General features: G+C 41.6%; 2 protein-coding genes across 2 annotated transcripts in view; one reads left to right on the forward strand and one right to left on the reverse strand.

Annotated features, from left to right (window-relative positions):
* LOC121284356 (TBC1 domain family member 8) overlaps window positions 1-1,559 on the forward strand; it is a 99,166-nt gene extending 97,607 nt beyond the window's left edge. Inside the window, exon 20 of the mRNA XM_041199773.1 lies at window positions 989-1,559. Coding sequence (XP_041055707.1) covers window positions 989-1,414 — 426 coding nt within the window. The 3' untranslated portion in view covers window positions 1,415-1,559. The remainder of the gene's footprint in view (window positions 1-988) is intronic.
* rpl31 (ribosomal protein L31) lies at window positions 1,558-15,010 on the reverse strand. The gene is made up of 5 exons (XM_041199774.1): window positions 14,964-15,010; window positions 14,387-14,493; window positions 11,215-11,340; window positions 2,819-2,931; window positions 1,558-1,683 (listed from the first exon to the last, which is right to left on the reverse strand). The coding sequence occupies exons 2-5, from the start codon at window positions 14,491-14,493 to the stop codon at window positions 1,652-1,654; spliced, it is 378 nt and encodes a 125-aa protein (XP_041055708.1). The 5' UTR covers window positions 14,964-15,010; the 3' UTR covers window positions 1,558-1,651.
* Between the last annotated feature and the right edge of the window lie 1,161 nt (window positions 15,011-16,171).

Here is a 16,171-nt window from a genome sequence, read left to right on the forward strand (position 1 = left end):
AGTCTTAGCTTTCCATCATTTAGAAAATACTCTGATGGAACTGTGGCAGATGAACCTAAGCAAATTGATCAATGTTCCTTTGCAACTTACTGCTCCTGTCTACACTACTGTGCTTACAGGAAACTTCACAGAGACTTGCACCCAATGTTGTTCAGCTCCTGCCTGGATGAGATTAGTCAAGATTTAACATTTATAGATGTAAACAATAATTACAAGACAAAACAGCCCACTTGATTAGCACCCCATCCACAAACATTCAGTCCTTCCACCACCAAAGCACAGTAGCAGCTATGTGTACCATCTACAAGATGCACTGCAGGACTCACCAAGGGTCCTTCAACAGCACCTTCCAAACCCACAACTGCTACCATCTAATAGGACAAGGGCAGCAGATAGATGGGAGTCCCATCCAAGTCACACACCCTCCTGACTTGGAAATATATCACTGTTCCTTCACTGTTGTTGAGCCAAAATAATGAACTCCCTCCCTAACAGCACTGAGTGTACCTACACATGGCCTGCAGCGGTTCAAAAAGGCAGCTCACCACCACCTTCAAGAGCAATTAGGGATGGGAATAAATGCTGGCCCAGCTAGGGACACCCACGTTCCATGAGTGAATTTTTAAAAAATTGCTTCATTGTTTACATCAGAGATTATAAATTAAAGATTTCTGGAAAGATGCTAAGTAATTGCAATTGCCTGACCAGGTACATTCACTGCATACACCATTTGTGTAAAATTCTCAAACTGGGCTTCAATTAGTATAGTTAGTAAATGAATGGCCCTGTCTTTAGAACCAAAAACTTGTGAAAGTTAAACTTAACTTTCTCTTTCCATCATAAATTGTAGCTTAGTTTTTTTGAGGTTAAGACTAGCACTAATCCATAAAGGCGAATAAGGATTATGTACTCTGTATGTTGAGCTGTACAGATTTGGTGGCATACTTTATGAAGTCTATTTCTTAAAACTAAATCTAATCTCATTCAGAGAGAGTTCATCCAGTTTTGCAAGACATTATACAGTATGTTTCGAGAAGACCCTGAGGAGAACCATCTTTACCAAGCTATTGCTACGGTCACTACTCTTCTACTTCAAATTGGGGAAGCAGGACAAAGAATACGTAATTCAGGAAGCATGTCTGAACTGCCGAGTACAAGTTCTAAAGAAACTGAGGTGTTGACACCTACAGATGACGCTGTGTTCGAAGCAGTGGATATAGGCCCAAAGAATAATCATCCAACAACACAGCCCGGAGAGGATGACTGGAGTGTATCTTTTGAGCAAATTTTGGCTTCCCTGCTGACTGAGCAATGCTTGGTGAACTTTTTTGAAAGATCAGTAGTTGTAGAAAATAAACTCCTCCATGCTAAAGCAAATCAGTATCAACAGAGAATTAGTCTGACAATCTACTAGCCTTTTGAATTGTGTTTCAGCGCTGGCAGTTGAAACCCTCAAGTTCCACTGTAAATAAAAGCCTGTGCTGTCCTAAAATGTGTTTGGGTACAATGTCAAGTTTACAGATTGTATGTGCAATTTTGAATAAATTCATTTTTGTGTACTTTGTACATTACTTTATTTCAGTTTTGGAATCTGTAGAGGTTTCAAAAAAAAAGCTATTCGCAGTTCATTTTTAGCAGAACCATTTACAATTTAGTTTTCATCAACGTTAACTGTCTGCAGACCTGTAAAAGAAAAAGATAGTTTAGATAGATATCCAGATTAACAGTTAAACCAAGCTGTTTCATAAGCTACTATTGTGGAATAGCTTATCTAATGGCTTTCCTGCTTGTCCAGTAAGCCTGGCTTTCTAATTCCATCAAGTGATTAGGTCAATAGGAATCAGAATTGTTACAGCACGGGAGGCCATTTGGCCCATCAAGTCCATGCCAGCTCTCCAAGAATAATTTACAGAGTCCCGCTTTTTCTCCTCAGATGTTTATCCAATTTCCTTTTGAAATTGAATCATCTGATCATTCTTACTGCCTGCTCCACAGTTTGACATTTAGTTTACTCAGCACAGATGACATAACATGCAGAGTTCCATCCATGGTGTTTTTTTATTCCCACCACTAATGAGTGCCTCACAAATGAAAATCAAAATTATCTCGTAGTTTCTTGCAGTCATATTCTGAGCATCATCTCTAGAAATTGTAATTTTTGTGTGTTTATTGTGGTTGGAGGAGGTGCTAACTCTAGGGTTTCAAGCAAGGGATGCAATCCTGAGGGAGTGCAATGTGGGCCTAGTTGAAGGTTTGCAGTGCGTGAGGTGCTGTTGGCCTAACATTTTAACTATTAAGACTGACTTCAACCAACGCCTTGTGACAATCTCAACCCACAGGAAGTCAGACTGATTACCTAGAGCAGACATGAAAGTTAGCACCATTAAACAGTATTTCTATGTATGTACAACACAGCAGATTTGTCTAACTTGAATGGTAGAAACCAATCTCAAATACTTTGATTTTAGTGGGGCTTGGGATCCTTAAAGCACAAAATGTCACAAATAAATTTTATCACAAGCTTTACCTAAGCTGATTACTATTTTGATATGCCATATACTGCTCTCAAATTATCTGATGGTAGGTATCTGATAAAGTATCCCAAATCAAGGTTGCAGGTGAAGGTCTGTATCTTATATACAGAGCACAAGTCTACAAATGACCCATGAAATAACCCACTCCACACCAAAACTGGAAGTAAGGTAACAGGATAAGCACACAAGCTCTTCCACACCTCAATTTAAGCAATAAGAAATTAAGCAAATGCATTTACCCCTTCCTCTCCTGCCTGAGGTTTTTAAACATCATGCCAACTCACCTTTGTAGGACGTGACAGGAACATAAGTTACCAACGTGTAGAGTTTATTAGGAGAGTCCTCATCCTCATTGCGTTTTCTGGATAAACGCACACGAATGCGATATGGAACATTCCTGGAAAAAAATGTATATTTGTGTAAATATATAATGGAAACTATTATTCAACATGTGAATTGGTATACTTAAGACCTTGTAAGTCTGTGTTCCATATTAAGCTTCAGAAGGGGCGAGTAGAAATTTGAAAACAGATTTTTCTTTAAGCTAATGCAAGAGCTTCAAACAAGTAACAAGCTTAAATTCTCAGTGAAAATACCATATGATCATGTAACACAACTGTGGTTGAGTTTTATTTGTTTTCGATAGCGGAGGAAGTCAAAAAAGGATTTGTAGACCAAGTTGTGTCCAGTCTGAGGGCCACTTTGTGTCATATCCCATTGATCTAAGCAGTGTTTTACAGTCCATATTGGAATCAGAGCTATGAATGAAGTACTAATGCCAGGACCATATGTAAAATCATCTAGTGCAGAGGTTAATCCATCCTATAAAGATAGAAATCTGCAACTGCTTTGCAATGAAAAATGTTTTAATGAGCTTCATTAGCCCATTTGAATTGTCACATATTGCAGATTTACTGGAGGTACAAATATTAAGAATTTAATAAAAGCAGCACATTGTCAAAAATCATGCATATGACTTTAAGTGGGTGAAAATATTAAACTACAAAATTCCAAAGACATCCAAATGTAGAATATCAGAGCTACAACTATTTCATTACAATTATCCATCACCAAGACAAAATTTGATGCGCTATGCAATGTAAAACTACATTTGCATTAAAAGCAACAATATTTATGGAAACTCAGTTTTGGTTTGATATAAATGTCTACATGTTCACTAGGGGTTCACATTCCTAATCCGAAAAAAGTTAAATCTTGTCATCCTTAAGTAGCTGGCTTCAAGAGAGAAGGCAGAGACCAGGTGTAAAGGACAGTTTTCATTTTGGCAGAAGATGGAAACTGGTGTCCCACAAGGATCAGCGCTGAGACCATGGTTCTGGGCAATTTATATTAATGATCCAGACTTTGGGGATGTAGGGATAATAAATACAATGCAATAAATTTGTAGTCAGCACATAATTGGCTGATGAATGTGAGGTATTACATTTTGGCAAGAGAAGTAAGGTTGCATATTGCTTAGAAAATAAGAAACTAAATGGGGCAGAGGATCAGAGATCTGAGAGCACAAATACACAAAGTAACACAGCATAACAAAGCCATAAAAAAGCAAACCAAACATTAGAGTTTATTTCTAGAAGGATAAAATTGAAAAGTAGGGAAGTTATGCTAAACTTGTATCGAACAATGGTTGGACCACACTTGGACTACCGCACATCACTTCTGGTTAGCATCTTATAAATGGATATAGAAGCATTAGAGAGGGCGCAAAACAGATTTACAAGGATGATATCAGGAAGTCAGAGGTATACCTTTCAGGAGAGAATAATAAGGCTGGATCTCTCTTGAAAGAGAAGGTTGAGTGGTGACCAAACAAAGCATACAGTATTTCCACTTGTGGAGGAAGAGCTAACTGGAGGCAGTCAACAGAAGATAGTCACCAAGAAATCAAATAGGGAATCCTGAAGAAACTTTTTTTTTTACCCAGAGAGTGGCTGAAGTGAATGTAGATGCATTTGAGGTAAAAGAGGATAGAGTTTAAGCTGAAAAAAGTTAGATGAGGAAAGAGGGGAGGAGGCTTGAGTGCAGGACAAATATTGACATGGACTGCTTGGAGCGAGTAGCCTGCTTCTGTTCTCCAGTCTCCGGCAGAACCAGTCAGGTAGGAATGGTTAAATTATATATTGCGAGCCCTCCATGCTACGGTTTACTGGAAGAGTATGTGTGAGACTTTCATAAGCCATGCCCAATCTCAGTGACGTCAATATTTATATTTTCAATTCTGTGAGATATTCTCAACAATACAGTGCTGTGTAAAAAAAAGTGCATTTACAGTGCCATTCACAATCCCAGGATGCCCCAAATCACTCAGTGTCATCACTGTTGTGGGGAACATGGTAGCCGATCTGCATACAGCAAGCTCTCAAAAATGGCCATTAGACAATAACCAAATCATCTGTTTGTAAGTGATACTGAAGGATGAGGGGTAAATATTGTCAAACACACTGGGGTTAAAACCCACAGTTCATTTCTGGACAAATGCCATGGGGTGCTTCAGAAAGCAGATAATTAGAGAGTCATAAACACTTTGTGTAAGTAAAGGGGGTAGACAATAGAAGCAAAACTAAGCAGAGAAATAGTAGCAAGATGCAAGAAGTGAGTGTAGACAGAAGGTTTTGGAAATTGTCCTGCACTCGCATTGCATTGGTGCCTGAGGCAATTTTTGAGTTGCTGGCCAATAAGTGGCTGTGGGTAGGCACTCATAAGGATCAAGGGCCAATAAAAGTCCCTCCAGCCCTGAAAGACTGGCTGTCCTAGCAGGAGGGGTGGGAACTGCAGATGAAGGTAAGACTGTGTGCCTCAGGGTATATGTCTTCTGAAAAAGACTTAAATGAAGCTTAATTTATACAGGCCACAGATGTCAGACTGCTATTTGAGGTTGGCGGGGTGGGTGCTGGTGTCTAAAAAAGTTGGTAGTGCTGGTACCTTTGGATTTGTCACCAGGAGGCCACTTACATGCATAGGCTGGGATTCAGCTGTGCAGCAGGGGAAAACTGTAACTGGCAAATTCCAGTTGGCCTCGGGTCTTAATTGGCTATCTGCCACTTGTAACTTTCAAAAGGGAGCTGAATAAACACTAGATGGGCAAAGTTTTTTTTGTGCTATGGGGGAAAAAAAGCAGGGAAGTGGGATTAAACAAGATGGCTTCTTCAAAGATGGCATAGGCACAGTGGACTTGGATGAAGGGACTGAAGAAATGGTGGCTAAATTTGCTGATCAACAAAGATAGGTAGGAAAGTAAACTGTGAAGAGGACATAAGGAGGCTACAAAGTTACATAGGTTAAGTGAGTGGATAAAGATCTGGCAAATAGAGTATAATGTGGCAAATGTGAAATTGTTCATTTTGGCAGGAAGAATAAAAAAGCTTATTGTCTGGTGAGAGATTGCAGAGCTCTGAGATTCACAGGGATCTGGGTATCCTTGTGCATGAATCACAAAAGGTACAGCAAGTAGTTAGGAAAGCTAATAGAATGTTATCATTTATTGAGGAGAATTGATTACAAAAGTAGGGAGGTTATGTTTCAGTTGTACAGAGCATTTGTGAGACCACATCTGGAGTTGGACTCTTTATTTAAAGGAAGAAAGATGTAAATGTGTTAGAAGTAGTTCAGAAAAGGTTTACTAGACCAATAACAGGAATGAGTGGGTTGTCTTATGAGGACAGGCTGGACAGGTTAGGCTTGTATACAATGGAATTTAGAAGAGCAAGAGGCGAATTAATTGAAATCTTTAAGATCCTGAATGGTCTTGACAGGATGTGTGTGGAAAGGATGTTTACTCTTGTGGGAGAATCAAGAACTAAGGGGTCACTGTTTAAAAATAAGGGGTCGCTCAATTAAGACAGGGATGAGGAGAAATTTTTCACTCAGATGGTTGAGTGTCTTTGGGACTCTTCCTCAAAAGTCAGTGGAACCAGAATCTTTGAATAGTTTTAAGGAAGAGCTATCAGATTCTTGATTAACAAGGGGGTGAAAGGTTATCAGGGAGATAGACAGGAACATGGAGTTGAGGTTACAATCAAATCAGCCATGATCTTATTGAATGGCAGAGCAGGCTTGAGCGGCCGAGTGGCCTACTCCTGTTCCTAATTCATATGTGTATTGACTGTGTTTTATCATTAGGACAATCGTGCCAATGTGACAATGACAAAAATGGAAGGCAAAAACTTTTCCAAATAAAAAGTAACTGTTACATTATATGATGATCAATGTAGAACGTATATGACTGTAGAATACCTACAGTACTAGATTTGTTCAACTTGGGAGTCTACACCAACAGTAGTTTGTCCATACATTAAAATGATTAACCAACCAGCTCTATGATGAATACACATGGGTCCAAATAATGCCTCCTAGATGCAGAAGTGGTAATTGGAATGAAAGAAGAAATCACCACCAAGGACTTGCAACCTTATATAGCTTTAATCTGCATATAGATTGGGCAAATCAAATTAGTAACAATACCATAGAGGAGGAATTCCTGGAGTGTATACGGGATGGTTTTCTGGACCAATACGCTGAGGAACCAACTAGAGAACAGGCCATTCTAGGCTGGGTATTGTGTAATGAGAAAAGAATAATTGGCAGTCTAGTTGTGTGAGGCCCCTAATAGATGAGCGACCATAATATGGTGGAATTCTTCATCAAGATGGAGAGTGATGTAGTTGATTCTGAGACTAGAGTCCTGAATCTTAATAAAGGAAACCTTAATGGAATGAGACGCGAAAGTTGACTATGATGGATTGGGAAACGTTACTTAAAGGGATGACGGTAGATAGGCAAAGGCAAATGTGCAACGTGCGCATGGGTGAATTGCAACAACTGTTTATTCCTGCCTGGTGCAAAACTAAAATAGGAAAGGTGGCCAAACTATGGCTTACAAGGGAAATTAGAGGTAGTATTAGGTCCAAGGAAGAGGCATACAAATTGGCCAGAAAAAACAACAGACCCGAGGAGTAGGAGCACTTTAGAATTCAGCAAAGGAAGACCAAGGGATTGATTAAGAAGGGGAAAATAGAGTACGAGAGTAAACTTGCAGGGAACATAAAAATTGACTGTAAAAAGTTTCTGTAGGTATGTGAAGGGAAAAAGATTGGTGAAGACAAATGTAGGTCCATTACAGTCAGAAACAGGGGAATTTATAATGGGGGACAAAGAACTGGCTGACCAACTAAATGCATACTTTGGTTCTGTCTTCACAAAGGATGACACAAATAACATACCAGAAATGTTGGGAAACACAGGGTTGAGTGAGAGTGAGGAACTGAAAGAAATCAGTATTAGTATGGAAATGGTGTTGGAGAAATTGATGGGATTGAAGGCCGATAAATCCCCGGGGCCTGATGGTCCACATCCCAGAGTATTTAAGGAAGTGGCCCTAGAAATAGTGGATGCATTGGTGGTCATCATCTGAGATTCTATAGACTCGAACAATTCCTACAGGTGGAGGGTAGCTAATGTAACCCCACTATTTAAAAAGGGAGGCAGAGAGTAAACAGGGAACTATAGACCAATCAGCCTGACGGCGTTAGTGGGGAGAATTCTAGAGTCCATTATAAAAGATTTAATAGCTGGGCACGTGGAAAACAGTGGCAGAACCGGACTGAGTCAGCATGGATTTAGGAAAGGGAAATCATGCTTGACAAATCTTCTGGAATTTTTCAAGCAGAGTTGTTATGGGGGAGCCAGTGGATGTGGTTTATTTGGACTTTCAGAAGGATTTCAACAAAGTCCCACATAAGAGGTTAGCGTGTAAAATTAAAGCGCATGGGATTGGGGGTAGTGTATTGAGATGGATAGAAAACTGGTTGGCAGACAAGAAACAAAGAGTAGGAATAAACGGGTCTTTTTCCGAATGGCAGGCAGTAACTAGTGGGGTACCGCAGGGATTAATGCTGCGTCCCCAGCTATTCACAATATAGATTAATGATTTAGATGAGGGAACTAAATATAATATCTCCAAATTTGCAGATGACACAAAGCTGGGTGGGAGGGTGAGCTGTGAGGAGGATGCAGAGATGCTTCAGTGTGATTTGGACAAGCTGAGTGAGTGGGCAAATGCATGGCAGATGCAGTATAATGTGGATAAATGTGAGGTTATCCACTTTGGTAGCAAAAACAGGAAGGCAGATTATCTGAATGGCTATAAATTGAGAGTGGGGAATGTGCAACGAGACCTGGGTATTCTTGTACACCAATCGCTGAAGGTAAGCATGCAGGTGCAGCAGGCGGTAAAGGCAGCAAATGGTATGTTGGCCTTCATAGCCAGAGGATTCGAGTACAGGAGCAAGTATGTCTTGCTGCAATTATACAGGGCCTTGGTGAGGCCGCACTTGGAATATTGTGTGCAGCGAAGGTTTATCAGACTGATTCCTGGGATGGCGGGACTGACATATGAGGAGAGATTAAGTTGGTTAGGATTATATTCACTGGAGTTCAGAAGAATGAGGGGGGGGCTCATAGAAACCTATAAAATTCTTAACAGGACCAGACAGGGTAGATGCAGGAAGAATGTTCCCGATGGTGGGGGAGTCCAGAACCAGGGGTAGACCATTTAGGACTGAGATGAGAAGAAATTTCTTCACCCAGAGAGTGGTGAGCCTTTGGAATTCGCTACCACAGAAAGTAGTTGAAGCCAAAACATTGTATGTTTTCAAGGAGTTAGATATAGCTCTTGGGGCGAAGGGGATCAAGGGATATGGGGAGAAAGCAGGCGCAGGCTATTAAGTTGGATGATCAGCCATATCATAATGAATGGTGGAGCAGGCTTGAAGGCCAAATGGCCTACTCCTATTTTCTGTTTATCTACGAAGCGATCTCTGTAGACATATGTTCACAGGTCAGTGATCTAGTGAAAACTGGAACCATTTTTTTTTAGTATACAAAAAAATAAACCAATGGGTTTTGCACTGCAGAATTATTGATAAGCCAGCTTTGAGAGGAATTACAATCTTTTGCCAGTGCAAATCTCATTCAACATTTTGATCAGCACAATTCAAAGCCAAAACTTTCAACCAAACTTAATTACAAGTTTATGTCTAATAAAAAGTGAAAACTGATGTGACCAGGGCATGACCATTTACACCAAACTTTTACCCAGGGTAACTGAAAGCTAAGAATTTACAGCTTTTACACTAGAATATCCTAATGGCATTAAGTTATACACCTTGGTCGGAAAACAGGATGGCAGAGTATTATTTAAATGGTGATAGATTGGGAAATGTTGATATATACAAAGGGACCTGGATGTCCTAGTACATCAATCACTGAAAGCAAGCATGCAGGTGCAGCAAGCAGTTATGGCGGCAAATGGTATGTTGGCTTTCACTGCAAGAGGACTTGTGTACAAGAGCAAGCATGCCTTGGTGAGGCAACACCTAGATTAGTGTGTGCAGTTTTGGTCTCCTTATTTGAGGATACACTTGCCATAGAGGGAGTGCAGCGAAGGTTCACCACTGATTCCTGGGATGGCAGGATTGTCATATGAGAAGAGATTGGGCTGACCAGGCCTGTATTCATTGGAGTTTAGAAAAATGAGAGGGGATCTCATTGAAATGTATAAAATTCTGACAGGGCTGGACAGACTGGATGCAGGGATGATGTTTCCTCTGGCTGGGGGTCTAGATCAAGGGGTCACAATTTCAGGATACGGGGTAGGCCATTTAGGACTGAGATGAGGAGAAACTTCTTCATTCAGAGGGCAGTGAACTTGTGGAATTCTCTACCATAGAGGGCTGTGGAGGGCAAGTCACTGACTACATTTAAGGAAATAGGTAGATTTCTAGACTCTAAGGGCATCAAGGAGTATAGGGAGAGAGTGGGAGTATGGTATTGAGATAGAGGATCAGTCATGATCATATTGAATGTGGAGGCTGGATCACTGAGTATATTCAAGAAAGAAATGGATAATTGTTTTGGTTATTAGGGACATCAAGGGGTATGAAGAGAAAGCAGGGAAATGGCGTTGAGATAGAGGATCAGTCATGATCATATTGAATGGCGGAGCAGGCTCAAAGGGCCGAATGACCTACCCCGCTTCTATTTTACTATGTTTCTACATGCTCCCAAAAGCACTTAATAATCAGATGAGCAAAAAGATACATCAACAGCCAACTACAACAAGGTCCAAGATCTCATGAATTTGACCCTGGAAGTTGTTTGGGAGACAAAAAGAATTAGATGTTATATTGAGGTACCAATGGATAGAGATTTCCATAGGCCAATATCCAGTCAAACCCAATTTTAAATGTAAGCCTCTGCATAGAAAGAGAAAGAACTGCAGTGAAAAACAATTGGTCTAACAAGCACAATCAGTTTTATAAAGAGACTTCAGTATGCCTTAAAATATTCAGTCTGATTTTCACCTTTGATAGAAAGATCGAGACAAGCAAAAACAAATTGGTAACACAGGAAATGAAAAATCTTGATTTTCTTCCAAGCTTTTTCACACGATAAAATCAATCTTTCATGAACGTCATTTGACTGTACAGCAGGAACAGGAAATATTGTCAGAACTGGTTTTCATGAAGCCATCTGAAGTTTGGAAGCACAAGTAACAAGTTTTGCACACACCAGCTGTTTTGAGACACCACTAAAGAACAATTGAGCTAGCTCCAAATGATGGAATGTTGACCGTTGAAATTATTTGCTGCCAGTTACATACCTTACACCTTTAGCCCAAACAGCCTTGTTCAAACGAGTATCAATGCGGACATCTGGAGTACCCATCTCCTTCACGGCAAATTTACGGATCTCCTTAATGGCACGAGGAGCACGTCTCTTAAAACCCCTTAAAAAGAATTCCAAATTACTATTTTGTCAATCAGTGTCTACAATGCTGACCATTCTTGATATGTTAAAGCCTAAAACACACATCACAACCATATCAAGTTAGGGTTAAAAAAAAATGCCACCCCGAAAGTAATTTCTGCACTTTAAAACAATTTATTCAGAGAAACCTCTTTGTTGTCCATATTCTTTTATGAAGAACTTCTGAGACAAACATTGTAGATTAAACACAATAACAGGCACAAGATTAGCAGATACACTAACTCTTATGCAAAAGATAAAATAAAATTAAGTCTACAGATGGTTCTTTTGGTAATTAGACTGTGCAGGTGGGACTAGTCGATTCCAGGTTCAATTATTAATATTAAGTTAGCTGATCTCAATAGAGAACCAGTGGGGGGGCAGCACAATTAATCTTAATGGTATAATCACTCTCTGGAATCAAGATTCAACAATCCCAGCTCCCTATTTCAATACGTACTGCTACCGTTAATGGTAGCAGCGGAAAAACAACTGACTGAATGCTAGGACAACTGAAGCGACTTTCTTCATCACCTGCTATGAACTGTGTTCCCTTGATTCCACTGATGTGGTTTCAGGCTGAACCAGCTTGTTTCATAACCTTGATTTCATGCATGAACAGTCTTACCCCTCTCTGAATCTAATCTTCTACAACCACCCTGAGAACTTTGTATCCCTCAAATTCTGTGCCTTTGGACATCTTCCACTTCCTTTGTCCCACAATTGGCGACTGTGTCTTTAACCAGCAAAGCCCTAAGGTTGCCTCCTTAAACCTCTCCCCTTCTTCCTGCCTCTTTAAACCCATTTTTTTGAACAAGCTTTTAATAATGTGTCTTAATATTTCCCACTTTGGCTCTGTGCCAATATTTGTTTGTGATGACATTTTGCTACAAATTATATTTATATAGCACCTTTAAGAAAATGTTGCAGAAGCAATTCACAGGATCATTAGAAAACAAAATATGACTGAGCTACATCGGATATTTGGGTAGATGACCAAAAGCTTGGTTAAAGAGGTGGATTTTAGGGGCTGCGTTAAAGAAAAAAAAAGTGAGGAAGAGAGGTTTGGGGCGTGATTTCCAGAGCTAAAGGGATACGAGAGCTGAAGGCATGGCCGCCAATGGTGGAGTGAAATAAAATCGGGGAGGCTCAAGAGGCCAGGCTGGAACAGTGCAGAAGGTTAGGGGGGGGTCTGGAGGAGATTGCAGGCAGAGGGAGGGGTGAGGCCATGGAGGGATTTGATAACAAAGACGAGAATTTCCAAAAAATTAATCAAGCGCCAATGTAGGTCAGTGAGCTCGGGGTGATGGACGACTAGGAGTTGCTACAAATTAGGACATGACCAGCAGAGTTTTGGATAACCAAGTTTACAGAGGGTAGAATGTGTTGAAGCAGCCTACGGTAACAAAGACATGGATAAGGGTTTCAACAGACAAGCAGAGGGGAGGGCAGAGTCCGACAATGTTACTAAGGTGGAAATAGGCTATCTTAGTGACGGCATGGATGTGTGGTTGGAATCTCATCACAGAGTCAAATATGACACCAAGGGTGCAAACAATCAGGGTCAGGCTCAGTCAGTTGCCAGAAAGGGATACAATTAGTGGCCACTGACATTCTTTCCCCAATATTTCACTGGAGGAAACGTCTGCTCATCTAGTGATGGATGTCAGACAAGCAATCTAACAATGTTTTGTATTTCTGGAAACTGATGAGTTTTCAAATGTTCTTGCTGAGGAATTGCACGTGGATGTAAAAGAGGAGCAAGGCGAGGATGCGAGACACCAGAGGTAATGGTGTGGAAGTGGCAAGAAAAGTTATTGCAGGTAATTCTCCAGCTACAATTAGATAAATAAGTTTGGAACCCTGCAACTGCAGTCATGCCCAGCTGGATGACATTGGAGAAGCATTGGGAGGAGGATGGCGTGGCCAACCATTTCAGAGGCTGCTGACAGGTTGAGTGATAGATTACCTTTGTCAGTCCCATAGGATGCCATTTGTGACTTTTCTAAGAGAATGTTAAAGATGTTATATGAATACTAGTAGTTTGGTTACACATACACTACAACTAACTAGAACTTCAATTGGAAGCACTAATATTTACAAAGTAGCCAGGGCGTAGCGTTCAGAAATCCTTGACTTCCCTGCACCACTATCTGCTACTCATCTGATATTAACGGCTTTTGGGGGCATGTAGAAACATAGAAAAATAGCAGAGGTAGGTCATTCAGCCCTTTCAGCCTGCTCCGCCATTCAATATGATCATGACTGGGGTAAGTTTTGGTCACTTATAACAAGAGGACATTGATTTAGGGTGATTGGCAAAAGCAATGGCAACGAGGAAAATCTTCTTTATGCAGCAAGTGGTTAGGATCTAGAATGCACTACCTGACAGTGTGGTGGTGGTGGATTGAACATGTGTGGGGGGAGGGCTTTCAAAATGAAATTGGATAAGCACCTAAAGGGAAAGATTTTACAGATATGGGAAAAGGCAGGGGAGAGAGTCTGGTAGAGATGCTCTGTAGTGAGCCGCATAGCCACGACAGGCCAAATAGCTTCCATCTTTCTGTAGAAAAGCAAAGTACTACAAATACTGGAAATCTTAAATAAACACAGAGAATGCTGGAAATACACAGGTCTGGCAGTATCTGTGGGCAGAAAAATCCTCTCTCCAGAGTTGCTGCCAGACGTGTTTATTGCCAGCATTTGTGTTTACTTTCCTTTCTGTGCTGTATTCACTCCTATGATTCTATAGAAATCACATTTCATCAGCACAAAACTACTTTAGGTAGTGCAGATATAAAAACAAAGTGCTGGATAAAACTCAGCAGGTCTGGCAGGATCCGTGGACAGATAAACAGTTAACCTTCCTAGTCTAATTTGACTGAGTTCTTTTCTGCTTTTATTTCAGATCTCCAGCATCCGTTCTATTTCCCTTTTATTGGACATTGCAAACTCTTGAAAACAGATGTCCTTATAGAAGCTTGCAGGCACAAAAGGTACATTTTCGAAACAAAATCTCTACTTACACGCCATGGATACGCTTGTGCACATTTATTGTATATTCCCTGGTAACCACCTCGTTGATGGCAGAACGACCCTTCTTTTTCTCTCCACCTTTCTTAGCAGGAGCCATCTGTGAAGGTGGAAACAATTCGAACCCCGTCAGATCTGGTGAAACGAGTAGATTCACAAAATACTCACATCCAGCAGGAGCGGATTAAACTCCACCGGGTGTAGCTGTGAGTCGTTTGCCTAGCTCTAGGCCTCTGCGGGGTGCTGACCTAACACCGCAGAAACGGAGGTACATTCTTCCAGACAATCCGAGCCGGGGGATGCTCCCTATCCACCGCCCAGTAAAATATATCAGCGGTGCCCACACCGGCGCCAACGAAGCCGGCATTAAGCTCAGGGCCTCAGGCCCACCCTCAAACATTTAATCAGAATTAAATCCTCCGACAGTCGGGTCAGGGAGAAGAAATAGGTTCGGGAGAAAGTTGCTCTCTCTGTATGGATCCGCTCCCCTCACATTAACCCGATCTGAAAGCTATAAGACAGCAGGATGGATTCGGGTTGTTTTGACACAAACTGCAGTCCCCTACTCACCTTGCCGGGTAAATGTCGGAAAGGAAGGAGCGATGCATTGTGGGCGGTTACTAAAGCCAGGGGGTCGAGGAACCACTTCCGGGGCAGCAGTTGCTGCAGCTCTGATCCCCGCAGGAAATCGTCCTTGGGGGCAGTTTGCGCAAATAGAGCAGCAGCGGAGGTTATTCTGTCTTATTAAACAAAAATTGCTGGAAAAACTCAGCAGGTCTGGCAGCATCTGTGGAAAGAAAGACTCTTCGAGTCTGTATGACTTCTTCAGAGCTAAAGACAAGTAGAAATGAGGTGAAATATATGCTTTTTAAGGGGGGGTCCCACCGTCACAGGGTGAAGCTGGATAGAGGGCCAGTGATAAGTGGAGGCAAAGGAGAGATTGCTAAAGATGTCATTCTATTTCTCTTTACTTCTGAAGAAGAGTCATATGGACTTGAAACGTTAACTCTGTATTCTTCTCCACAGATGTTGTCGGACCTGCTGAGTTTTTCCAGCAATTTTTGTTTTTGTTTCAGATTTCCAGCATCTGCAGTATTTTGCTTTTATCATAAACAAAAGCTCGAAGGAGTGTTCATGGTGGTGATACTGGCTAAAGGAGTTGCTAATGGTGACAAGAGTAGAAAGCAGAATGAGCAAGTGACATGAGAGCAGGATGGTGTGTTGAAATGGCAAGCGACAGGGAGGTCTGGGTCATGCTTGCGGACAGACCGAAGGTGTTCCGCAAAGCGGTCGCCCAGTCTGCGTTTGGTCTTTCCGATGTGGAGGAGACCGCATTGGGAGCAGTGAAAGCAGTAGACCAAATTGAGGGAAGTACAAGTGAAATGCTGCTTCATTTGAAAGGAGTGTTTGGGCCTTTGGACGGTGAGGAGGGGGAAAGTAAAGGGGCAGGTGTTGCACCTTCTGTGATTGCAAGGGAAGGTGTTTTGGGAGGGGGTTGAGGTGTAGGCGGTGATGGATGAGTGGACCAGGGTGTCCCGGAGGTAACAGTCCCAACGGAATGCCGACACGGAAGGTGAAGGGAAGACGCGTTTGGCGGTGGCATCATGCTGGGGTTGGCGGAAATAGCAGAGGATGATCCTTTGATTGCGGAGGCTGCTGGGGTGAAAAGTGAGGACAAGGGGGACCCTGTCATGGTTCTCGGAGGGAGAGGAAGGTGTGAGGGCAGAGGCGTGGGAGATGGGTCAGACACGGTTGAGGGCGCTGTCAACCACCATGGG

Source organism: Carcharodon carcharias, chromosome 11 (assembly GCF_017639515.1).
Source record: "Carcharodon carcharias isolate sCarCar2 chromosome 11, sCarCar2.pri, whole genome shotgun sequence".
Lineage (NCBI taxonomy): Eukaryota > Metazoa > Chordata > Chondrichthyes > Lamniformes > Lamnidae > Carcharodon > Carcharodon carcharias.

Excerpts from the sequence above, each read along its gene's own strand:
- rpl31 (XM_041199774.1), bottom strand. The coding sequence starts at position 14,493 with ATGGCTCCTGCTAAGAAAGGTGGAGAGAAAAAGAAGGGTCGTTCTGCC. Across the intron at positions 11,341-14,386 it reads CACAAGCGTATCCATGGCGT|GGGTTTTAAGAGACGTGCTC; the intron begins GTAAGTAGAGAT and ends ATTCTTTTTAAG. Across the intron at positions 1,684-2,818 it reads TCCTGTCACGTCCTACAAAG|GTCTGCAGACAGTTAACGTT; the intron begins GTGAGTTGGCAT and ends TTTCTTTTACAG.